We start from the raw sequence: 25,892 nt of genomic DNA, 5'->3' as shown, positions 1-25,892 counted from the left end.
CAAGTGATACTGGGAACACACGCCCTGCACAAGCCGTTCATGCGCTGATCATGTCTTGCTCTTCTTATCTACTTAGTTGGTTGGAGGGCACCTGGACTCTCCAGCCCTTTATCAGGAAATAACTTGTGGTTACCTCCCAGGGGCTTTGTTTTCCTTTACTTTAGTGAAGCCTGCCATACGCTAAGCACCAAGCCAGCAAGCCATATATACAGAAGCAGAACTAGGCTTTTCACATCCAGGAAGCCTAGCCTATCATTGAGTTACCTTTGTTCTCATCTCTGTTTTTCATTCTGATTAACTATATTTATTAAACAACTAAAAGCAAGCATAGTCACAGAAGCGAATAGCATCGGTTAGAATCAAAGAGAGCACACATTTTTCTACTATCAATTCCTGTTCTTCACCACCAAGATGAAAGTCACAATACCTTTTATTACCTAATCTCAGAAATGGGATATGCTATGTATATATATATTGTTCATGCAGCCCAATATGGGAAGGCACTAAACAAAGGTGTGGGTACTTGAAGGCAGAGATCTTTGGAGACCCACCTTGGAGATTGGCTACCACAGGACTTTTGCATCTCTTTTTATGAGTGACATTGGTTGTGGTTTTCCTTTGTCATAATATCCTTGTCAGATTTTGGTAAAATATTTATGCTGTTTCACAAAATCCATTGGGGAGTGTTCCTTCTTTTCCTATTCGTTGGAAGAATAAGAAATGAAAGTGAAAAATTGACATGTTTCTTTTTACACATCATAAATGTAGAGAATATATAGGGGAAGCCATTTGAGCCTGGGATATGTGTGTGTGTATGTGTCATTTTTAGATTCAAATTATTTAGTAGTTATAGGGTCCTGTGGAATTTTCTATCTTTGCTCCTGTCAGTTTTAATAAGTTCTATTTTTCTTTCTTTTTTTTTTTTTTTGAGACAGAGTCTCACTCTGTTGCCCAGGCTAGAGTGAGTGCCGTGGCGTCAGCCTAGCTCACAGCAACCTCAAACTCCTGAGCTCAAGCGATCCTACTGTCTCAGCCTCCCGAGTAGCTGGGACTACAGGCATGCACCACCATGCCCGGCTAATTTTTTCTATATATATTTTTAGCTGTCCATATAATTTCTTTCTATTTTTAATAGAGATGGGGTCTCGCTCTTGCTCAGGCTGGTCTCGAACTCCTGAGCTCAAACGATCCGCCCACCTCGGCCTCCCAGAGTGCTAAGATTACAGGCGTGAGCCACCACGCCCGGCCAATAAGTTCTATTTTTCTGTAAGAATTTAGTTATTTCCTCTACATTTTTAAGTTTATTGGCATATGATTGCTCATTTATGTTCTCTTATTACTTCTTTAATAGCTTTAGGGTCCAAGTGATGTCCCAGGGTTCCTGACATTAATGAATTGTGCTTACTCTCATTTTTTCTGGAACCTTCCAAAGAGTTCATTAATTTTTTAAAATAAAACAACTTTGGCTTTGATCATCCTCTATAGTGTACATTTCCTATTTCATTAGATTCTGCTCTTGTCTTTATTATTTTATTCTTTTTACTTTATGTGGGCCTAATTTGCTGATCTTTTTTTTTTTTTGAGACAGAGTCTCACTCCATTGCCCAGGCCAGAGTGTCGTGGTGTCAGCCTAGCTCACAGCAACCTCAAACTCCTGGGCTTAAGCAATCTTACTGCCTCAGACTCCTGAGTAGCTGGGACTACAGGCACGCACCACCATGCCTGGCTAATATTTTTCTATATATTTTTAGTTGTCCAGCTAATTTCTTTCTATTTTTAGTAGAGATGGGGTCTCGATCTTGCTCAGGCTGGTCTCGAACTCCTGACCTTGAGCGATCCTCCAGCCTCAGCCTCCCAGAGGGCTAGGATTACAGGCTTGAGCCATCGCTCCCGGCCTTGACTGACTTTATGTTCTGATGTTGTCCTAGATTCAAGAGTTGCTTCGGAGAGTTTTTTCTTAATCATTTCCATATCATTGGGAAGAGGGCTTGTTATCAGTCTACATTTCAATTGCATTGTCAGAATATATGATCGGGTGCTCGCTTCGGCAGCACATATACTGAAATTGGAATGATACAGAGGAGATTAGCATGGACCCTGTGCAAGGGTGACACGCAAATTTGTGAAGTGTTCCATAAAAACAATTTTAAAATAAATAACAGAATATATGATCAGAACTATTTCTCCGTTATTACAGTTTTCTTTGTGTCCCAATTTGTGGCCAATTTTCGTAAATGTTCTAAGAGCTCTTTAATAAAATATGAATGACGTCATTTTGTTGTTGTAGCTGCTTTATATATTTTTGGGACTTAATTAGTTAAGGACTGAGAGAGGCATGTTAGAATCTTTATATTTCTAACCCTTCCTTCATAGCCTGCCGTTCTTTGCTCTGTGTACTTTAATGCGGTTATTTGGTGGATAAAGTTCATGACTACTATATCTGTTTTGTGGATTACGAATTTGATCACTATAAGTGGTCTGTTTTTGGCCTATTTAATACTTTTTTTTTTTTTTTTTTGCCTTGAATTCGTCTCTGCTGACATTAACATTGAAAGCCTATTTTTTTCTGGATGTCTTTGCCTATCCTTTTATTTGTGATTTTTCTGAGTCCCTTTGTTGTAGCTCGATTTTTTACGACTCTATTTATCAGAAATCAATTTTAGTGACCATTACAAGATATAGGCTTAACTGACATTTTCCTTCAAGTTACTATTCCTATATACACTATAAAATCAAGTTATCTATTATCTAATAAAGAAAAAAGATTTTAACATACGTTGCTCTTTTGTGTCCCAACAGCTATAGATTTCTGTGGCTCCTCAAGATGTCAGTCTTAATCGTGGGACTTGGTGTTGTTTTATTTATGTTCAGAAGTGCGTCCCTTCAGGCAGAGTTCTGGAGTCTTAAGCCAGAGCCCCCACGTCCTCCGCTGGGGGGCCAGGTGCTGAAGCTTCTGCCTGAGGAACGTCTCAGGAACCTCTTTACCTATGACGGCATCTGGTGAGATATTGAGTGTTCTTTCTCCCACTTTAGTCCGGACGTCCTCACTGCTCCTCCTGTGGTGTCCTATGCTCTATTGTGCCCATTTTACAGATGGTTTTCCTGCCTTCCTGAACTGGGTTGCACGAGAGATTTCAAATTGTGGGGACCAGGAAAGGGTGTGGTCTATAGGGCACAGTCTCCCTTCTGTATAGCACCCAGTAACATCCCTTAAAACTTTGGAAGGGCCTGTTTGACCAAAACTGTAGGAAAGATGCTGCCTTTCTGCCCCTTTGCCTTCCTCTCCTAGGGGGGCTGAGATGCCAGTGATGCTCACATGGCTGTCAGGTTTAAAGAAGTTAGGTGCAGGGGAGAATTCAAGAGATGGACAGTCTTCAGCCTTCACTCTTTCCCCTTCTCTCCTTCCTTGTGTCTCTGTGAGGAGTCTCTGCTGGGGATTCTAGGGCCTCAACCCAATTAGCACAGCCGGGGGGAGAGAAAGGAGATTTTCAGGGTGGATGACACACTGGATTAGGCCTCAGGTTCCCTCTCTCCCCACAGACCCCCACTCAGTGCATGCTTACAGTCCTCTTGCTCGTTTTAGGCTGTTCCCGAAAAACCAGTGCAAATGTGAAGCCACCAAAGAGCGGGAAAGTTATAACTTTCAGGATGCCTATGGCCAGAGCGACCTCCCAGCGGTGAAAGCGAGGAGACAGGCTGAATTTGAACACTTTCAGAGGAGGTAATGTAGACTAAGGGCTCTTGGGTCCTCAAGTTCAGCTCTATAGAGCTTTCTCTACGTCCTGAGGGTGTGGGTCCTAAGAGAAGAGGAGGATGGCCCCGTGCAGTGGCTCATGCCTGTAATCCTAGCACTTTGGGAGGCCAAGGCAGGAGGATTGCTTGAGGTCAGGAGTTCAAGACCAGCTTGAGCAAGAGTGAGACCCTGTCTCTAGTAAAAATGGAAAAAAAAGTTAGCCGGGCATGTTGGTGTACACCTGTAGTCCCAGCTACTCGGGAGGCTGAGGCAGGAAGATCCCTTTAGCCCAGGAGTTTGAGGTTGCTGTCATCTAGGCTCACTCCATGGCACTAGCCCAGGCAACAGAGCGAGACTCTGTCTCAAAAATAAATAAATACATAAATAAATGAAAGAGAAGAGGAAGGAACTCCCTCCCTCCTTTGCAGCGGTCCCTGGGAGGAACTATTAGGAATAAAGCAAAGAAAGGGAATTGAAGGAAGGCCAGGCGTGGTGGCTCATGCCTGTAATCCTAGCACTTAATGTAAAATGAACTTTTTCTTAGAGAAGCATTACTCATGTGCTACCTTTTTTTCTCTTGAGACAGGGTCTCACTCTGTCACTCAGGCTGGAGAGTGCAGTGGCGTGAGCCTCCCAAGTAGTTTAATTGGGGTATGGTACGGAGCTAGCACACAGGATCAGATTGGAATGAGACTCAGATGAGTCAGGGATCTGACCCAGTATCAAGCCCCTCTCATAATGTCAAGGACGCAGATAACTGAGAGGCACAGACATCCTCTTAACTGGCCATCCTGTGTGGATGCCCAGCTCGTTCCCTCCACATCAGACATGTGCTCTTGGGCAGAGGATCACAGATGTGGTCTCCAAATGCAGTTTTGCCAGATTAACTCTCGCACCACGTAAGGAAGCACGTAAGATATGAAGCAGCTCCTTTTTATGCCCCAGAGATTTGTATAGGTTATGAGACATTGGCCAGGAAGCCAAAGATTCTGGATTATGGACTCCATGTGATTTCTTTAGCTAGACACATCCTGCTAAAAGCAGTGCCAGCCTTCAGGGAACCTTAATCTAAGGAAAGGATGGAGTCCCAGTTTTAAGAGTGCTCTTTATGGCCGGGCGTGGTGGCTCACGCCTGTAATCCTAGCACTCTGGGAGGCCGAGGTGGGCGGATCGTTTGAGCTCAGGAGTTCGAGACCAGCCTGAGCAAGAGCGAGACCCCATCTCTACTAAGAATAGAAAGAAATTATATGGACAGCTAAAAATATATATAGAAAAAATTAGCCGGGCATGGTGGTGCATGCCTGTAGTCCCAGCTACTCGGGAGGCTGAGACAGGAGGATCGCTTGAGCCCAGGAGTTTGAGGTTGCTGTGAGCTAGGCTGACGCCACGGCAGTCACTCTAGCCTGGGCAACAGAGTGAGACTCTGTCTCAAAAAAAAAAAAAAAAAAAAAGAGTGCTCTTTTTGTTGTTGTTGTTATGAGATGTTTTAAACATGCAAAGTTTCATAAATATTCATTTAAGGACGATTTCCTCAATTCTCTTTTAAATTCACATTTCCCTGATCGATATTGAAGCTGAACATGTTTCATATGTTTATTGCCATTTGTATTTTCTCCTCTGTTAATTGCCTGTTTATGTCCTTTTCCATTTAAAAATTTTGTCTTTTTCATATTCCCATAAATATCCACTACAATAGCCTAACCTTTTTTCAAAGTAATTTTAGTGATATCCTTGGTTAAACTGGCTCCCTGAAGGCTACATTTCAACCATATTACCTTAGTCCTTCAAAGAATCAGTCTCACCAGATTGTGTTATGCACTTGCCTTTGACTAAATATTGTTAATAATAACAACAAATAACATGTGAAAGTAGCTACTGTGTTTGCTCTAAAAATATTGTGACTTTGGGAGAGGCTGAGGCAGGAGGATCGCTTGAGTCCAGGAGTTTGAGGTTGCAGTGAGCTATGATGACACCACTGTGCTCTAGCCTGGGGCAACAGAGTGAGACCCTGTCTCTAAAAAAATAAATAAACAAAAATAAAAATACTGTGACAACCACCACTCCCATACAAAGTTACTTGTGACAGTGTATTTTTTAGTTCAGTGCTAGCGAAAGTTTCACTTCCCTTCAGGCATTGGTCTGCTTCTTCCTTTTGGTAATAAGGACAGTGTCCTGATTGCCAATCACTTTTTACCCTGGCCACCAAGAAGTTCAGTTGTAACTTTGGTGTTTAGCTCCTGCAGCTGGGTTGGCCCCTATGGTCTGATAATTTCATTTCTTCCTTTTTGCTGATTGTGATTTTTATTTTTTATGGGCTTTGTTGTACATGGCTTCTGTGCCTTTGTGGAGACTGAAGGGAGGGGGAGAAATAGAGGTGGTGGGGAGAGAACAGAGGGAAGACACAGACAATCTACTTTCGATCGTTGCACGTTGGCAGGGCAAGGCTGGGGCACAGGCACCACTTTGAGAACTCACCAAGCACCAGTGTCCGGGCAGCTGCTGATGTTTCTGTTCTCCTGCAGAGAAGGGCTGCCCCGCCCACCGCCCCTGCTGGCTCAGCCCAACCTGCCCTTCGGGTACCCAGTTCACGGAGTGGAAGTGATGCCCCTGCACACAATTCCCATCCCAGGTAGGTACATCATCCAATCCCGAGAGGACCCTGGCAACATTCTTACTCTTCTTAGGCAAAACACCTGTACTCAGCACAACAATGTAGGAAGCTTGACGTGATTTCATTTAATGTCAGCCTCACTGTTTCTACAACTGGAAATCTCTCGTAGTAGCTGTGACCTCTCCCTGGGGCTCTGAGATAGCAGAGAGGAGGCCAGAAATCTGTGTGCCTCAAAGAATCTCAGGACATAATTGGGTTTTTGATGTCCTCCAGCATCATGGGAGCAGGCAAAGCGTGAGCCCACCTCCAGGGAGTGCATTTTGAAAAGAATGTTTATGTTGGTTAAAACTGCCTTCCACCATGAACTTTCACACACCCCTCTAGTTCAGCATCACATCTCTTATCAGAGCAGAATGGAATATTATCAGGAGAGACCAGAGGCATGAACCTGCAGGTGCAAATGTTTCCCCCAGTGCAGAGATGTTGGACTCTGGGCCTGCCAAGTGAAGTCTTCTTCTGCATATGGGCTCTTGGCATGTTGAGGCAAACAGCCCCCACCACAGGCCCCAGGAAAAAACCTCCCAGTAGGATCTGGGTGGTGGTGACACCTGGGGATCTGGCACGTCTCATGGATCTAGCTAAGTTCTCTCCAGGTACAGCATCAATGAGCAAGGCAGGTACCCAAATTACACAAACCTGCAAATCAAACAGGTGAGATGAAAGTGATTGCCCGAGACAGAGGGGAATGCAGGGTGTCAACGGATGGCATTTGCTGGACAAAAGGAAATGCAGGTGCCAGACAGGGGACAGAGGGGAGGGGGAAACTGGCTGAGGCTCAGCCCCTTGGTGAAGTGGGCCCAGCTCACCTTCTTTCTGCTCTTGGCATCCTTCCTTTTAAGATGACTTCAGAGGGGCATGGTGGCTTAAGGCCAGGAGTTCAAGAACAGCCTGAGCAACATAGCGAGACCCCATCTCTACAAAAAATAGAAAAATTAGCCAGGTGTGGTGGTGTGTGCCTGTAGTCACAGCCACTTGGGAGGCTGAGGCGGGAGGATCGTTTGAGTGCAGGAGTAGGAGGCTACAGCGAGCTATGAGGACGCCATTGCACTCCAGCCTGGGCAGCAGAGTGAGACTCTGTCTCTAAAAAAAATAAAAAATAAAAATAAAAAAATAAATAAATAAAAGCTGACTTCAAATACTTCACATTTACAAATACCCTGTGAGGTACACAATATTTTTCCAATTTTACGGATGGTTAGAGTTTAATAAGTTATCAAAGGCCACATAGAGAGGATATTGTTTGAATTCGAATTCAAATGAGTCATATTCTAAGGACAAAGATAGATTCTAAAATAAATACATTTGGGGTGAATAGCTAGTGTTTTTGAATAGCCATTTTAAAAATGATTTTTCATTTTGGATGATTCTTTTTTATTGTGATAAAATATGTATAACATAAAATTTACTATTTTCACCATTTTTAAGTGTCCGGTCCAGTGGCACTAAGTACATTCACATGGTCATGCAGGCATCAGTCACCACCCTCCGACTCCAGAACTTGTTCCTCATCCCCCACTGACACTCCACACCCGTTTATTTTTTATTTTATTTTTTTTATTATTTTTTTTGTTGTTGTTGAGACAGAGTCTCACTTTGTTGCCCAGGCTAGAGTGAGTGCCGTGGCGTCAGCTTAGCTCACAGCAACCTCAAACTCCTGGGCTTAAGCGATCCTACTGCCTCAGCCTCCCGAGTAGCTGGGACTACAGGCATGCGCCACTATGCCCGGCTAATTTTTTCTATATAGATTTTTAGGTGTCCATATAATGTCTTTCTATTTTTAGTAGAGACGGGGTCTCGCTCAGGCTGGTCTCGAACTCCTGACCTTGAGCAATCCACCCGCCTCGGCCTCCCAGAGTGCTAGGATTACAGGCGTGAGCCACCGCGCCCGGCCTCCACACCCGTTTAACATGAACTCCACGCTTCCCTTCCCCAGCCCGTGGCAACTGCCATGCTACTTTCTGTCTCCATGGATTTGACCTCATAGAAGGATGATTCATTACTTATCCATTGCTTTCTTGCCCTCGATAAGAGGTGCTAGAAGGGAATGGATTAATTCACAGCACCCAGAGCTGAAGATGGGTGTCAGAGGCTGTAGAACCGCTGGGGTTGGAAAGAGACACAGAACACCATCTAACAGAGCCCTGAGGAGGGGGGCCTGTGTCAGCAAACACTCTGGACAGGAGGTGACACTTGAAGAGAGTGTACTAGGACGTGTAGGAGCTATGGAGGTAGGTGAGAGCAGCAGGGAGTTGTGGTGGCCTCTCAGGTGGTGTTTTCTTGTCTTCACCCTGCCCCCTCCGTGTCCTCCAGGTCTGCAGTTTGAAGGACCGGACGCCCCAGTCTATGAGGTAAGAGTCCCCTTCCCAGCCCCTGTTTATACTTGGCATCCTGTCCTTATTCCCCGAGTCGTGGCTGGTCTCAGCCTGTGACAGGGCTCCTATCCAGATTAAATATCAGGCATGAGCCCAAGGTGGGGAGGGGGAGAAGGGTGTGTATAGCTGGTGTGACTTTTCCAGCCATGGCGGTGGCTGGAGTTCCGGGAGGACTTGCAAGACCACGTGGAAGGACCCTCAGATGCTGCTGCTTCCGCTGTGATAGGAACTGCCGCATGGCCACAGGCTCCCGCACTGTGTGGCCTCTGCCAGGGTTGGGACCGCAAGACAGGGTGCTCTGTGCCCTGCCTTCCTTTCCCTGCTTAACATAGATCCAAAGGTCTTGTGACCGCACAGCTGATGGGTGGGGGTCCCCCCAGAACCCTAACTAAGAGGGGTCTGGGGAATGTGGCTTTAAGTCTCCCCACTCCAGGGGAGGCATCCTGGCCAGGTGCCTTTCCCGAGGACAGATACTTTCCAGCCCTTGCATTTAGCATCTTTCTACCTTCCCCACCCTAGGTCACCCTGACAGCTTCTCTGGGGACACTGAACACCCTTGCTGACATCCCAGACAGTGTGGTGCAGGGCAGAGGTCAGAAGCAGCTGACCATTTCAACCAGTGACCGGAAGCTTCTGAAGTTCATACTCCAGCACGTGACTTACACCAGCACAGGGTACCAGCGTCACATGGTGGACACGGGTAAAGGCCTGTCCTTGTGTTGCACCATGCTTAGGGAGCCGGGAAGTAGCACTGGGCCCTCTCAAAGTCTTCTTCCTCCAGGAAGCCTGCCTGCTTTTAAGGTTCTTCTCTTGCTCCTGCTTCTAACCCCAGACACTTAACTTCCCAGTTACTGTACCCGGGACTTCCCCCATGTTGCCACTGGCCCCATAGAGCGACTGGAGGAGAGGACAGATCGTTCATGCTGTGCACTTAGCGCATGGTGAGAACTGTTCCACCACCCACTCTCTGCAGCTCTGAAAGCTGAAGGTTTCAGCTGCTGTAGAGGAGGGAGCCAGTCTGCGCGTCTGGATCTTGCACTAATAGGAAAGAGTGGAGATGGGGGAACTCCCAGTTCCAAGGGCAGTGGCTGTGTCTCCCCACTCCTGCCCCCCATCCTAGAAATTCTTGGGAGAACAATCCCTGCCACCCTCAGGGCAGCCTCAGTTTCCTTCTGGATGAATTAAAAGCACCCTTGTCTCTTTCGACTAGCTACACAGGATGCACTCCCAGGGCACCAACAGAAAAAAATGAAACACGGGACAGATGACACTCACGACCGCTAACTAAAGAGATAGTTCCCCCCTCTTGAGATTTTCAAACATTTCCCTTCACAAAATGACCCTATGAGCTGAAATACGGTGGGTATTATTATCCTGGTTTTGTAGAAGGAGAAAAAGATTCAGATAGGAAATGGCAAAGTCAAACCGAATCCAGACCCTCTGATCCCAAGCCCGCTCCACCCATCGCTTTCCCACGGGGGGCAAATGTGAGCTTAGGAGGCGTTTAGCAGGCTGCCCCAGGGACACACAGCAAGCCAGGAACCTGAATGCCATCGACTCATCCCAGCTGGGACTCTCCCTACCAAACCTCCCCGGGGCGGAATGGATTTGATGTAGGCAGGACACTGCCCAGGCTGTGACTTTATTTCTCCCTCCAGTGAGTCTGCAGTCCAAGTCCTCAGTGGCCAAGTTTCCAGTGACCATCCGCCATCCTGTCATACCCAAGTTATATGACCCCGGACCAGGTAAGGCCCTTGTCCTTGGGGCTCCATGGTGGCACCTTGTGGAGCTACTGGTGAAATTCAGAGAGGGTCACCTCTGAGATGGAGGAGAATTGGTCAAAATAACAGCTCTGATATGATTCCTGACAGCAAGCTCTGTTTGGGAGAAAAAATTCTAGAACACACTCCCCTAATTATATTTAACGTATTTTTTTTTTTTTTTTTTTTTTTTGAGACAGAGTCTCACTCTGTTGCCCAGGCTAGAGTGAGTGCCGTGGCGTTAGCCTAGCTCACAGCAACCTCAAACTCCTGAGCTCAAGCGATCCTCCTGTCTCAGCCTCCCGAGTAGCTGGGACTACAGGCATGCACCACCATGCCCGGCTAATTTTTTTTCTATATATATTTTTAGCTGTCCATATAATTTCTTTCTATTTTTAGTAGAGATGGGGTCTCGCTCTTGCTCAGGCTGGTCTCGAACTTCTGAGCTCAAACGATCTGCCCACCTCGGCCTCCCAGAGTGCTAGGATTACAGGCGTGAGCCACCGCGCCCGGCCTATATTTAACGTATTATGTGGTTTGTGCTTATTTTGGAAAAAAAAAACACTAATGAATTATAACATTTTGATAAGTAATAGTAATAAAAACAGAATGATACCAGAGCATGAGTAGATACATCAATAGAATCAAATTGGAAATCCAGAAATAGACCCAATACATGTTGGAATTTCACTGTATGATAAAGGTAGCTTTTCAAATTAAAGGGGGACAAATTAACACAATCTTTCTCTGTTAATTCCTCCATGGCTGAACTTGGACAAATTAATGATGGATTACTGAAGTAATCATATGGGATAACTGTGTAGCTATATGGAAGATAAAAAGTTGAATCTGGCCGGGTGCAGTGGCTCACGCCTGTAATCCCAGCCCTTTGGGAGGCTGAGGAGGGAGGATCGCTTGAGGTCAAGAGTTCGAGATCAGCCTGAGCAAGAGCAAGATCCTGTCTCTACAAAAAATAGAAAAATTAGACCAGTGTGGTGGAACATGCCTGTAGTCTCAGGAGTTGATTGCTTGAGCCCTTAGCCCTTTTTTCTTGTCTCGGGTTCTGTGACCCTCCATTTTGAACCCCTCGGTAGGAAAAGCTCTGCAAGTCTCAACTCCTAGTATTAAGATGAAAGTAGAAAAGGAAGGGGGAAAAAAAAAAAAGAGGAAAGCAGGACACAGGAAAGATGTTAACAGGCACCCGTAAAATGAACTAAGTGAAGTATCACAGGAATGGAAAAACGGCCGGGCGCGGTGGCTCACGCCTGTAATCCCAGCACTCTGGGAGGCCGACTCGGGTGGATCGTTTGAGCTCAGGAGTTCGAGACCAGCCTGAGCAAGAGCGAGACCTCCGTCTCTACTAAAAATAGAAAGAAATTATCTGGACAACTAAAAATATACATAGAAAAAATTAGCTGGGCATGGTGGCACATGCCTGTAGTCCCAGCTACTCTGGAGGCTGAGGCAGGAGGATTGCTTGAGCCCAGGAGTTGGAGGTTGCTGTGAGCTAGGCTGACACCACGGCACTCTAGCCCGGGCAACAGAGCGAGACTCTGTCTCAAAAAAAAAAAAAAAAAAAGAATGGAAAAACAAGCACCACATGTACTCACCATCAAGTTGGTATTATATGATCAACACTTACGTGCACATACGGTAGTGTAGTAACATTCATTGGGTGTCAGGGAGGTTGAGGGGGAGGAGAGGATGGGTAGATTCACACCTAATGGGTGTGGTAAGCACCCATCTGGGGGATGGGCACACTTGTAGCTCTGACGGGGCGGGGCAAAGGCAATATATGTAACCTAAACATTTATACCCCTGTAATATTCTGAAATTAAACAAATGAAGCATTCCAACAGACAGTAGGTAAATGGCATAGTGGAGCCAATAGAACAAGGAAATTCAACAAAATTGGGTATGTTGTAAATGTCTTTCTTTTCCAATGCAACTAACAAACTCTTATTAAACACCTCCCTTGTACAAGAGGTATGAGGCCCACAAACGGTGACAGGTCATAGCCTAAAGAAGCCACAGGAACAAAGCAATCAAGACAGTGAGGTTTCCCGCAGGACAGAGCTGTGACAGCCACACTTTTCTGTGCAGAGAGGAAGCTCAGAGACCTGGTCACCATTGCCACCAAGACTTTCTTCCGCCCCCACAAGCTCATGATCATGCTCCGCAGTATTCGAGAGTATTACCCAGACTTGACAGTGATAGTGGCTGATGACAGCGAGAAGCCCCTGGACATTAAGGACAGCCACGTGGAGTATTATACCATGCCCTTTGGGAAGGTATGGCCCTCCTAGATTGGGGGGCACCTGGGTCCTGGGATAAGAGGGTCCCAGAGTCAGGTTCTACTCTGGACAGGGCTGCCTCAGTGGTCTTCCCAAGGATGCAGAGTCCTGGAGTGGGAGGGGGTGAGGACTGTCCTCTGAGTCCCCCGGCTGACTCCTGATTCAGAGAAAAACTGGGTCACTCTCACTTTTTTGCATTTCTCATTTTTGGTATGGAAATCGTTTGGGGTCCTTACAAGTGACTTGAGGTATTCAACATCCCAAGGATTCCTGGCTCGTAGATCCAACAGCAGAGAAACCTCTGGTCCCCGTGATTCCACCCAAGCTAGGGCCTCTCTCTCTCTCCTCCCTCCCCCTCCATCCCTGTCCCTCTTTCTTTCTTCTCTCTCTCTCCCTTCCTCCCTTCTTCCCTCTCCCTCTCTCCCCCACATACCTTGGCGCAAGGACAGAGGAGGAAATGGATATTACACACACCAGATGCCCCCTAAACTCAACATCTTCCAGGAGATACAGAGAGAGCTGCAGAAACTCTATCAGGTGAAAAAGAACTTCAGCCAGTTGGCCACAGGGCCAAGGAAGGACATTTGAATCTTTCTGTGTCTCAGTCTTTGATCCAAGTAGTCACTGTCCCTTCCAGTGTTTCTCTGAGACATGGACTCCCTGGACCCAGTGGCTTGTCAGCCTTGGCTGTACATGGGATTCACCCCCACAGGTTCTGACTGAATGTGTCTGGGTTGCATGCAGCCTGGCAACTGGGAATTTAGAAAGTTCCCCCAGGTGATTCTCATATGTGGCCAGGGCAGGCAACAACCGATCTAACTCGTTCTACCTACAGGGTTGGTTTGCCGGTAGGAACCTGGCTATATCTCAGGTCACCACCAAATATGTTCTCTGGGTGGATGATGACTTTCTCTTTAACGACAAGACCAAGATTGAGGTGCTGGTGGATGTTCTGGAGAAAACTGAATTGGATGTGGTAAGAGAGAGTTGCCGGTTTTACCCAACTGCAATCTGTAGAGACGGGGAGAGGGAGAAGAGAGAGAGGAAAGTGTGAGGGAAGAGGGGAGGGAGAGAGGCTGATGCAAGAGACGACTAAGTCAGCAGAGCTCTGGGGTCAAGGGCATCACGGCAGGAATTGACAGATGCATGAATTCTACTTCTGTCTCCACACTTACTTTTCGTTGAGAAAATTACGCTCCCCCACAATTCACAATTGTTCCACTTTTAAAATGGTGCATTTGTGCATCACTTCTAACTCCCTCCCTGGACTGATGTGCAATTAAAGAGAGCAGTCAGGTTCTGTCACACAATATTTTAAGAAGTGTAAATGGTACAAAGCTTTAGAAGCACACATGGCGCTAATGACGTTAAAAAAGAAGAAGAAAATAATAAAACCATCAAAAGTCAATTCACTATAGAAAAGAGAAGAAGAAAAGGAAACGGATAAGAAGGTAAGTGGCTGTATCCCAAGAATGGAAAAACAAGCATCACATGTACTCACCAGAAAATTGGTTTCCCTGATCATCACCTAAATACAAATCTGGGAACGACACCAATTGGATATCAGACTGAGGTGGGGGGTGGGGGAGGCGATGGGGGTATGCCTACACAATGAGTGCATTGCGCACCGTTTGGGGAATGGTAACACTTGAAGGTGCTGACTCGGGAAGGGGGGTCGGGGGGGAGGAACATATACCTACCTGATGGGTGCAATGCGCACTACCTGGGGAACGGACACGCCTGGAGCTCTGACTTGGGGGGAAAGGTGGTACACAGGCAACGTATGTAACCTGCAATTCTGTATCCCCCATAACAATAAGATGAAATAAAAAAAAAAAAAGTTAAAAAAAGAAGGTAAGTGGCATCATGAACACAGTTATCTCTTACTGCAAGTGTGCAATGCCCAAAGCATCTGGATCAACTAAGACATCCCTTGGTGACTTGTAGAGACCGGTTCACAATAGCTTAAGCAAGAGAGAAGATGCAGTTCCTGCTCGTGTAACAAGCCACAGAGGCACTTGAGTCAGCTTCCAAGATCATTCTGGACCTTCTCTTGTGGCTCCACCATCCTCGTGGGTCCCGACTGCCCTGCCAGAAGGAAGGGGGAAAGAGGCAGTGGAGGGCAGGCAGGTTTCTTTTAAGGATGTGGTCTAGAAGTTGCACACATGAGTTCTAAATCATATCCCTTCAGCCAGAACTCAGTCGCATGGTCAAACCTTGCTGCAAGGGAGGCGGGGAAACGCAGTCTTCAATTGGCTGGTTGACTATATCTTAATTTAGTCCACTTAAAACACAGAGAATTCATTTACTAAAAGGAAAAAGGAAAAAACAGGTGACAAGGGACAATGAGCAGACTTTACCATGTCATCCTTAGAGGATTCAAGTTGTTTTGGGAATAGATGTCCTTGCTCATCCTGTTCTGCTCAGGTTCAAGTGCAAATACACATATTGCCCATGAGTGCACGGAGGCAGCTCAGAGAGGTGAGCCAGGAGCAGAGAATGGGAGGAACAGAGCTTGAGACAAACTTCTCCCTGCAAGAAACTCAACAAGTGGAGGCCCCAGAGATGGACCAGTGCACGTAGGGCGCCTCTCGCGTGCACTCCAACACTGCTTTCCTAATGGAAGGGAGTGAGTAACCTTCTGGAAAGGTGATCTTGCTGTCGTATGAGCAGAGTACAGGTGGTAGTTATCTGCTCTTTGCACTTGGGGTAAACGCTGCTCACATCAAGTCTTTTTGAGGTAGGAGGAAGTAAAAGTTCCAAAGGACCCAACAGTAGTATGGTGAAAACTGCGGCCACAACAGCAAAAAGAGAGTAATTTGGGATAAAAAAGGATAATTTGGGAGGATAGATACAGAAAGGGTGCAGTTCTTATTATAACTAAGGTGCAAGTCCAGCAGGGCTTCCTGGAGACGGCAGGATGGATGTCGAGTGTGTACTCTCTAACATGGATTTCTCTGCCCACTGACTAGGTAGGGGGCAGTGTGCAGGGAAATACATTCCAGTTTAAGCTATTGCTGGAGCAGAGTGAGAACGGAGACTGCCTTCACAAGAGGACAGGATCTTTCCAGCCCCTAGAAGGCTTCCCCAGCTGTGTGGTGACCAGTGGCGTTGTCAACTTCTTCCTGGCCCACACAGAGCGACTCCAAAGAGTTGGCTTCGATCCCCGCCTGCAACGAGTGGCTCACTCAGGTGGGAAGGTTGGAAGAGTGCGGAAGGGAGCTGGGCTGTGAATTAGCCTCAGAAGTTTGTTCTTCCCAATACCCCACTGATCATGATCGCCCGCCCAGCAGCAGGGGGTCTCCTTCTTCTTTCACCCCAAACTAGGGAGCTCAGGGTCTCTCTTGCCTCCCTCTCCACTTCTTGACTTGTGCGTCTCCCGTAGGCTGTCTCTGCCTGTCTGAGACACCCTTCTCCTTCTTTCCCCTACAGCTCTGTCTTCTCCCTCTTTTCCCACCCTGCTTCGTATTCTCTTTTTCCAGAAATCCTTTCCTACACAACTGCCGTCTCTCTTACCCTCTTTTTCCTTCAGCCCCGGAGTCTACAGTTCTGTCCAGTTGGAAAGCTAATCTGTGCCTCTCTGCTTCTGCGCCCGTATCCCTGCCCGAGAAATGAGCTTTTTCATTTCCTTTCGACTCATCCTAGAATTAAGGGTGTCGGCTTCATGTGGAGCTGAGCAGAGTATAAATCGTGTCCTCTCCCCAGGACTCTCCTCCCAGACCTGGAAGAGGACCTGGGTGTCTGGCGGCAGCTCCTGACTCCTGCTCTCCCTGTCTTTGCAGAGTTCTTTATTGACGGGCTAGGGAGCCTGCTCGTGGGGTCATGTCCAGACGTGACGATAGGTCACCAGTCCCGATCTCCAGCGGCGGACTCAGATCTGGCCACCCTGGAGAAGATCTACAGCACGTACCGGACTAACACCAATGCCCAGATCCGGTTCAAGCTGGCTCTCCACTACTTCAAGAACCATCTTGAATGTACCACATAAAAGTGCAGGGAGGGACACAGGAAAAGCACTAGGCTGACCGCTTGTGGGTATCTGCAACGGTGGTTAGAGCCATGAAAAACTGGACCCCTGGTAAGAAGAACATCATAATGGATCAGCTGGTGGGCAAGGCAAACGGGCTTGGCACAAGTTACTGGAAGTACCAATCAAAGGTGAAGGGTCATTAGAAATAGAGCAATCACTGATCAGGGCAATGGAGAATGTATTAATAACCATTTAATAACCTTATCTTTTATGAAGCATTTGCACATACAATATCTCACGTTATCTCATCTGATCTTAAAAAGAATATTTTGGGGCCGGGCGTGGTGGCTCACGCCTGTAATCCTAGCACTCTGGGAGGGCGAGGCGGGAGGATTGCTCGAGGTCAGGAGTTCAAGACCAGCCTGAGCAAGAGCAAGACCCCATCTCTACTAAAAATAGAAAGAAATTATATGGACAGCTAAAAATATATACAGAAAAAATTAGCCAGGCATGGTGGCACATGCCTGTAGTCCCAGTTACTTGGGAGGCTGAGGCAGAAAGATCGCTTGAGCCCAGGAGTTTGAGGTTGCTGTGAGCTAGGCTGATGTCACAGCACTCTAGCCCGAGCAACAGAGCGAGACTGTCTCAAAAAAACAAAAAACAAAAAACAAACACAACACAACAAAACAAAACAAAACAAAACACAATTGCATCCAAATGAAATGAAAATTTGTGGACAGTACTGATAGGATTTCAGCTGCAATGAGCTTAGGTAAAAGAAAGACAAATTTTAAAATTTGTCAAATTCTTCCTCTTAGCATAAATAGCAATAGAGTCTGGCCTAGTTCCTAGCATCTATTTTTTTGGCCTGTCTTCCCATTTCCATTCATGTTTCCAAAAGTACTAGAAAATTCGCATAGTAGTCACAATTGCACATGGTGGCTTAAGGTGATTTAAAAATAGTAAACAGTGGATGCCTTTTTTGGTCTCCACCCATCTGCACACAGATGCTCAAAATAAACAGCAATAAATAAATAAATATAATAAACAATTTGTATTACTCTTTAATTTTTATATATGTAGGTCTAGACATGGCTTGCATGAAGTGTGATACCAATTCTTTACATTGGCCATTAAGTGGGTGTTGAATGCTAAAATTGCAATAATTTTATTTTTATAAAAATATTTAATGGCTTAAATTTTCAAAAATTAAATTTAAAATAATTTTATTAAAATAAATTTGATTTTGAAATGTGATATTTATTCATTATCATTTTTATTTTGTCTTTTAATTTTAATGGGTAATTTTGAATATTCTAGAAGAAAACTTAAAAAACATGAAAAATAATTCTTTTTTTTTTATTTATGAATTACATTAGGTTATTATTTTTTTTTTTCCATCTTATTGTTATGGGGGATACAGAATTGCAGGTTACATACGTTGCCCATATACCGCCTTTCTCCCCAAGTCAGAGCTCCAGGCGTGTCTGTTCCCCAGATAGTGCGCGTTGCACCCATCATGTAGGTATATATCCCTCCCTTCCCCACCCCCCCCTTCCCGAGTCAGCACCTTCAAGCGTTACCATTCCCCAAAGGGTGCGCAATGCACTCATTGGTAGGCATACACCCATCCCCTCCCCCATCCCCACCTCAGAAAAATAATTCTAATTTTAAAATTTCTTGCATTTGCTTCAGTTTACCCTTGAAGTAAATTTTATACATTTTGAACACAGTTACACTTTATTTATTTATTTATTTGGAGACAGGGTCTTGCTCTGTTGGCCAAGGCTAGAGTGCAGTGACATCATCATAGCTCACTGCACTCTACCTTAAATTCCACAATGCCCAGCTAATTTTTCTATTTTTTTTTTTTTTTTTAGTAGAGGCAGGGTCTCACTCTCGCTCAACCTGGTCTCGAACTCCTGAGCTCAAGTGATCCTCCTGCCTCTGTCTCCCAGAGTGCTAGGATTACAGGTGTGAGCCACCTCACCCAGCCAACTTCATTTTTATAGCTTTAAATATTTAGACATAAGGATGTGGGTTTTCACTGGTACTCTTGTTCCAGGCCTGGTTCCACAAAAATGTCTGCCATCTTGATTACTCACATTCTCGACATATGAAGAATAGATTTGTATACTTTCATGGCAATTACAGCATTCTCCAACATCCCCCAGCAGGGATCATTTGGATATGCTGTACTTAACATCATTAGCATGTTCCAGGTGCATTCTCTTCTCTGGCCCAAGATATGGAACCATCTACTCCCGTAGGGAGAAATAGTCAAAATGGAGCTCTGGTGGTGTGTTTGCCTATTCTGTGAGCTAGTAACCCTCCTTCTGCAGGAACTGATTGACTACTGCAGAGTGTCTGTGTCCCCACTCTCTGGCTGAAACGTATTGGACCATGAAGCCTAAGCAACATAGTGAGACCATGTCTCTACAAAATATATATATGTGTGTGTATATATATATATATATATATATTTTTTTTTTTTTTTGGAGACAGAGTCTTACTCTGTTGCCCAGGCTAGAGTGCCGTGGAGTCAGCCTAGTTCACAGCAACCTCAAACTCCTGGGCTCAAGCAATCCTCCTGCCTCAGCCTCCTGAGTAGCTGGGACTACAGACAATCCGCCACCATGCCCAGCTAATTTTTTCTACATATATTTTTAGATGTCCATATAATTTCTTTCTATTTTTAGTAGAGCCAGGGTCTGGCTCTTGCTCAGGCTGGTCTCGAACTCCTGAGCTCAAACCATCCACCCGCCTTGGCCTCCCAGAGTGCTAGGATTATAGGCATGAGCCACCTCGCCCGGCCTACAAGATATATTTTTTAAAAAATTATCTGGGTGTGGTAGCACATGCCTGGAAGCCCAGCTACTTGGGAGGCTGAGATAGGAGGATCACTTGAGCCCAGGAGTTTGAGGTTGCAGTGAGCTATGATGACACCACTGCACTCTAACCCAGGCAACAGAGAGAGACCCTGTCTCAAAAAATCAAACCAGGCCGGGCGCGGTGGCTCACGCCTGTAATCCTAGCACTCTGGGAGGCCGAGGCGGGTGGATTGCTCAAGGTCAGGAGTTCGAGACCAGCCTGAGCGAGACCCCGTCTCTACTAAAAATAGAAAGACATTATATGGACACCTAAAAATCTATATAGAAAAAATTAGCCGGGCATAGTGGCGCATGCCTGTAGTCCCAGCTACTCGGGAGGCTGAGGCAGTAGGATCGCTTGCGCCCAGGAGTTTGAGGTTGCTGTGAGCTAAGCTGACGCCACGGCACTCACTCTAGCCTGGGCAACAAAGTGAGACTCTGTCTCAACAAAAAAAAAAAAATCAAACCAAACCAACCAAAACAGAACAAAAAACCCCACAACATATCGGACCAAGAGAGGCCAACTTCTGAGCCAATGGCCAATCAAGATTGTCTCTCTTGGAATTTAAGCTTGAAAACCATCAAATCAGGCTCTGTCAGGGGCTGAACTTGGTACACTCCACTCAGGAGCTGCAGAGCTACTCCGTTACACTGTGTGGCTTGGGGAGAAGGGAAGGCCATTGTGCGGCTGGAAAAGAGTTGAGCATGTGCACAGAGAGGGGCTGAAAGGAGAGACTGCTGACAACTTTCTGCCGCTTTCCCGAGGTCGGCTGCAGGCCTGCTCTAGGGCTGTGTGAGACACCATCCCCTTTTCATTCTTCCTTGTGGCTTAACCTAATTTCAGTTGTTTTCTGTTACTTACAACCAAAGTGGCCTGAATAATACAAGCATTCTGTACATCTGCCTCTTTTCAAAACCGGTATAAATGAAAGGTTTTCTCCTTGGAGGGTTTGGAAGCAAAAATCCGCTCACAGGCAGTAACAGCCACATAGGCTTTCCTCCAGCCTTGAATTTCAGACATAACCAAGCGGCTTGGACCAAACCAACGATAAAGGTGTCCTTCCAGAACAGTGACTGTGTCCTGATACTTTCTGCTAAACTCCAAATTCCGGAACAAGTTGAGGACAAATATCCGAATAATTATAAGGGCCTCCAGGGGGCGCTCTAGCCTGCCCTGTCTGTTTCCTCTCTGCTTATTCCCCACTCCCCTGCCCAGGAAAGGAAAAGTGTTAGGACTTTCAGAAAGGAGGAGTCTCATTGGCTACTGGGCTAGTGGTCTTTTTCTCGCACGCATGGGCGTGTCCATTTCCTGTGGCTGAAGGGGAAGTCCGGACTGGTTGGCTTGCTTTTGGATGCTCTCTTCTCTACCTTAGGAACGTCCTTCCCCAAATGTTTTGTTAATAATTTTTGATAGTCCAAAAATATATAATGCCACTCCAAAAAATGTATCTTTGAAAATGCTTTTACCTGCAAGTAACAAAAACTTGACCCAACTGTCTTAAACTGTCTCATGTAGCTTGAAGCCCAGAGGTGGGGCAGACCACAGGTGTCCTATGATCCTATGACCCTGCAGGCATAGCAGGGATTCCAAGACTTGGCAGTGGAGGAGGTGGCTTGGTTAGCCCATCTGGCAGTTCCAGGTTCTTCTCTCTAGGAGGAGCTTCCCCAGCTCTTTACTTGCTAGATCCATATCTGGTGTGTATTGGGCAAGCTGACCTTTCTGAGGCCTACACGACTTTAACTGCCCACACTGCCTGTTAGTGAAGTTCATGGCCTGGGGATAGCCGTAGGAGTAAAAAGTCGTTAGTTGTTATTAGTTAGGTTTTTAAGATCTCATTGGCAATTCCTTAAAACTTGCAGGTTTCCTGTCATTTCCAGTCAATTCCAGACATCTTGTCTAGACACAGTCCTTGAGACTAGGAAATCCATTCGCGGAACCACAGGCCGCTACGCCTCTGGTAGTCAGTTAAATGGCCTCTGCCTTGAAGCTATTCAGAATAGTTGGCTAAGGTACAGAGGGATCATCTATAATCTGCTCTTTGCCCCAGTTTTTCCTCTTCGTGGGTAGAAAATGTTTAAAGCAGTACAATGCAGCAGGCTGGTCTCTCACTCACGTTAGTCTCCTGCTAAATCTCCTGTGTCTGCTGGTGCTAACTTTCTCTTGGGGTCTAAAATTCAGTTTTTCCAGCCTTCCAAGTTATAGGATTGCAAGCCACTGTTAGCAAAACAAAAAACTTAAAACAGAGCGCTTTCAGACTAAAAGTAGTCTCTTTTATAGGACCATCCTGAAGACTGCATGAAATCACTAACACCTGCCAACATTCTGATTTCCCCCCACAATTTCCCATAATTCTACAGTCTTGATAGGCACATAGTCTGTGTTCCAGACACCAGCAACAGTTTCAGGATCACTAACTTTCCAAGAGGTCCCCACCCTCCAACCTACCTCTCCACTCAACCTTCCATCTATCTAATGGTCTTGAGAGAGGATTCAAGTTACATACAGCTCATCTTTTCCTTAATCATTTGCCTGGATACTCCAGCCTTCTTTGTGCCCTTCAGTCTTCCTGCTCCAGCTTCAGACAAATCTCCCACATATGTTGTAGTTTCTTTTTTTTTTATCTGATATGTAAAGAATTTAGATCCCATACATATATTTTAATTCCTTCACCTTTAACTTTTACCAAGAGATTATCAAGATTTTATTTTTTTCTTTTAGAATAACTCATGGCATGTAATTTTTTTTTTTTAATTTTTTTGTTGTCATTTTGTTGTAGAGACAGGGTCCCACTATGTTGCCCGGGATGGTCTTGAACTCCTGGCCTCAAGTGATTCTCCCACCTCCATCTCCCAAATCACTGGGATTAACAGATGTGAGCCATGGGTGCCTGGCAAGATTTTCACCATGTAATTGAGTAACCTGTATAATTGCATATGTCCCCTTCCTATCCCATTGTGCTCTTAAAGAACCCAGTTCTCCACATGCAATGGACACAAAAAGCATTAATCATAAAAGAAAAGAAAAGGATACATTTCACTTGATCAAAATTAAAACCTACTAATCAAAAGACACTATTAAGAAAGTGAAAAAGCAAGTCACAGATTCGGAGAATATGTTCACTATACATATATGTGACAAAGGATTCACATCAGGATATATAAAGAATTCCTATAAATTAATAAAAACATTTTTATGGACCAAATACTTGAAGAAGCACTTAGAAAAGAAGATATCCAAATGGCTAGTAAGCATGTAAAAAAAGATGTTTAACAACACTATCAGGGAAATACAAATTAAAACCATAATAAGAGATCACTATATACCCACCAGATGGCTAAAATTTAAAAGATTAACATACCAGCTACTAACAAAGATGTAGAGCAACAGGAACTCTTCCATACACTGCTGGTGAGAGTATAAAATAGTATAACCACTTTGGTCTAAAACTGTTTGGGAGTTCCTAATAAACTTAGGTATACAGGTAGCCTATAACCCAGCAATTCCATTCCTTGGAATTTGATATGGTATGAATACTACTCAGCAATAAATGTGCTACTATATATAAAATGAGGCAGATGAATCTCAAAAATATTGATAGAGCAAAAGAAGACTGACACAAAAGATACTGTATGATACAAGTAAATGTCATATATATAGACACAAACATATATTTTATATATGTAAAATTTAAGAACAGGCAGAAATAATTTATGGTGATAGAAACCAGTACAGTGACTCCAGGGGGGTAGGAGGTAGTGACTGGAAAGAGCACCAGGGAACTTTCTGAGGTGATGGAAATGCTTTATAGCTTGGTCTAGGTGATGGTCACAGAGGCCTATACATTTGTAAAAAACAAACAAACAAACAAACAAACAAAAAAAAAAAACACGTTGATTTTTTCCAGCTAAGATTTGTGCATTTTGCTGGGTGCAGTGGTACTTGCCTGTAGTCCCAGCTACTCAGGAAGCTGAGGCCTTAACTGGATGGATACCCTTAACCCACCATAGGAGCTCAAGGGGAAATTGGTTTGTTTCTCAAAATGGAAAAACCTTTACTGTTTCTTCTGACAGTATACCAGAGTTATAAGAAAATGTTTTTAAGCAATACAGAAAGGCCCATATAAATTTACTCCCCAGAGATTACACATCAACAGACCTTTTCAGATTTAGGTTAACCAGGCTCTTCACTGCGTGCAACACAAAAGGACTGGGTACATTAAACAAAAAAGGGACTTATTGATGTCAGATAGCTCAAAGCACCAGACGGGGACTGAAAAAGCAAAATCAGGAAAATGGATAAAAACCCAGGGGAACTAGGCAGTCAGGAGTCCAGGCAAAGTTAGGATCCTGGGCAGTCTGGTTAGGATGGCAGCTCTGCTGCCAGTGGACATGGCATCGCTGCCCCCATTGACCCTGGGACATTGGTTGTCACAGCCACCACCAGCAGCAGAACAAGTTCTAAAACGCCCCCGCTACTGGGCATCAGTCTCTGGATTCTAAGTCCAATTGGCCAAGCAAAAGACACTCACTCTCACTCTGACAGCCAGAAGCCTGCAGAGTTGAGTATAGCTACCTAGGGACACAGGCCTGCTGCCATCTACACCCACACAATGTTGGAACCCTCAAGAAAAGGAGTCAGATGTCATAAAAAGGAAAGGCAAATGCCCATTACACATGTTTGTATATAAGCGAGATTTTATTATACACACTAATTGGTAAGTACATTTTTGTTTGTTTACATGCACTCTCAGTGAGGTATGAGAGAAAGCCCAGAGGGGGAGTGTCTTTTTAACTGATCTGATTGAAACTAATCATTAAACGGCAATCGCTTATCAAGTTAGTATTTTGGTGTTATTTTAGCAGTCCCACCAGGCAGCTGTAGAAGACACAAAGTGCAGGTGAGGCGTTAGATACAAATCTCCCTGCGGAACACCGGGACACACACCGACGCGGGCGTGCTTCTCCTAGCCTCAAGTTCGCGCATCCCAGGGGCGATTTGGGGCTTGAACCACTGGCCCCCCAGGTGCCAGTCCGCTACCCTTCCCGCTTGGCCAAAGTGTCCCCTGCACGGTACTCCCCAAGTAAATAAATAAATAAACAAATGCGAAGCCCAAGCTGCGTGCGCCGCGCCTCCAGTCCGGGGGCTGGAGCTGGACCCGGCTTTCTCCGGACCCCAGTCTGGCCCAGCAATCGCGGATCCAGCCAGCCCACCGCCCTTCCGACATCCTGGGACGTGGGTCCGGACCCCGGAGGAGCTCAGGAAGAGCGGCGGGAAGATAAGACACCTCTGGGACCGGGAACGCCTGGAACGGAGGGACGCGGAAGCCCTCGTAGCCCTGCTTCCGCCTCCCGCGCGGCCAGGCCTGGAGCCCCGGGTCCAGCCGGACGCATCCGGGCTCTGCCGCAGCTTTCGAAAAGCTGCCCAACGCGCCGTGAGGCTTGAGAAGACTCTCGGCCGCCTAAAGCAGCCAGCGGGTCCCATGGTGTAATGGTTAGCACTCTGGACTTTGAATCCAGCGATCCGAGTTCAAATCTCGGTGGGACCTCTCCACATCTTTTGATCCTGTAATTCCTGTTTTGGGGACCGCTGCTGAGGCAGCACCTCGGGTTGTGCGGTGGCCCAGCTGTCCCACCGGACCGCGGCTTAGGGTCCCTCCCCTTCTCTCAAGATGCTTTCGTTTCAGGGTCTCGGGATATTCTCACTACGCACGCGCGAGAGCCGGGCAGAAAAATAAAGGTATTGATGGAAGATGGAACGCGACTTTACCCTGGAGGGAAGCACCCGAAAGAGCCCGAAGGATCCCGAGGATGCTGCTTCGGGCGGGGCACAGCTCGGTCTGCCGGTGTAGGAGACCCACCCTTGCCCAATGTTGCCGGGCGCCCTTCTCCTATTGGCCACTGTGCAGAGAGCGGTACGCGACTGCTCCATGAGTCGCGAATGACGGGGCCGGTCCAAGCCAAGGGGCGGGGAAACGGCACTCGCGGGACTCCCATTGGTCACGAGCAGTAAACAAGGCTGCAGGCCCTGAAGGGGTATGTGGGCGGTTCAGAGAACCCTCTAGTGCGTCTGCCTCGGTTGTCCAGTGCTCAGGCGCTGAGGCTGTCTGTGTCTTTCAGTCAGAAAACAGTCCTTCAGTCACGGTTTGGGTTCTTTCGTCCATCTCATTCCCCCAGGGTATCTCGGCTGGCGGCTTCTCACCGTGGATGGGGTATTTCTCCCGA

At 46.0% G+C, this 25,892-nt stretch overlaps 1 protein-coding gene and 2 non-coding genes across 3 annotated transcripts; all 3 read left to right on the top strand.

The window, feature by feature from the left end:
- The first annotated feature begins 2,035 nt into the window (after nt 1–2,035).
- LOC138392712 (U6 spliceosomal RNA) lies at nt 2,036–2,142 on the top strand. The gene has a single exon (XR_011234997.1). It is a non-coding gene; the product is annotated as a U6 spliceosomal RNA (small nuclear RNA).
- A 667-nt stretch (nt 2,143–2,809) lies between these two features.
- B4GALNT2 (beta-1,4-N-acetyl-galactosaminyltransferase 2 (SID blood group)) lies at nt 2,810–25,159 on the top strand. The gene is made up of 11 exons (XM_069483128.1): nt 2,810–3,000; nt 3,584–3,721; nt 6,256–6,362; nt 8,715–8,752; nt 9,296–9,476; nt 10,435–10,521; nt 12,640–12,827; nt 13,666–13,806; nt 15,803–16,022; nt 16,613–16,807; nt 24,807–25,159. Exons 1-11 carry the CDS (start codon nt 2,825–2,827, stop codon nt 25,157–25,159), a joined length of 1,824 nt encoding a protein of 607 aa, XP_069339229.1. The 5' UTR covers nt 2,810–2,824.
- Nucleotides 25,145–25,216, top strand: TRNAQ-UUG (transfer RNA glutamine (anticodon UUG)). The gene has a single exon. It is a non-coding gene; the product is annotated as a tRNA-Gln (tRNA).
- The last annotated feature ends 676 nt before the right edge of the window (nt 25,217–25,892 follow it).

This window comes from Eulemur rufifrons, chromosome 9 (genome assembly GCF_041146395.1).
Source record: "Eulemur rufifrons isolate Redbay chromosome 9, OSU_ERuf_1, whole genome shotgun sequence".
In the NCBI taxonomy this organism is placed as follows: domain Eukaryota; kingdom Metazoa; phylum Chordata; class Mammalia; order Primates; family Lemuridae; genus Eulemur; species Eulemur rufifrons.
The sequence above is the reverse complement of the archived record's forward strand: the minus strand, read 5'-3'. Positions and strand labels throughout refer to the sequence as shown.

Bases quoted from the DNA above. Each gene is read 5' to 3' on its own strand.
- B4GALNT2 (XM_069483128.1), top strand. From the start codon at position 2,825: ATGTCAGTCTTAATCGTGGGACTTGGTGTTGTTTTATTTATGTTCAGA. The intron at 10,522-12,639 runs GTAAGGCCCTTG...TTTTCTGTGCAG, and splicing joins GTTATATGACCCCGGACCAG to AGAGGAAGCTCAGAGACCTG. The intron at 16,808-24,806 runs GTACCACATAAA...CCGCGCCTCCAG, and splicing joins CTTCAAGAACCATCTTGAAT to TCCGGGGGCTGGAGCTGGAC.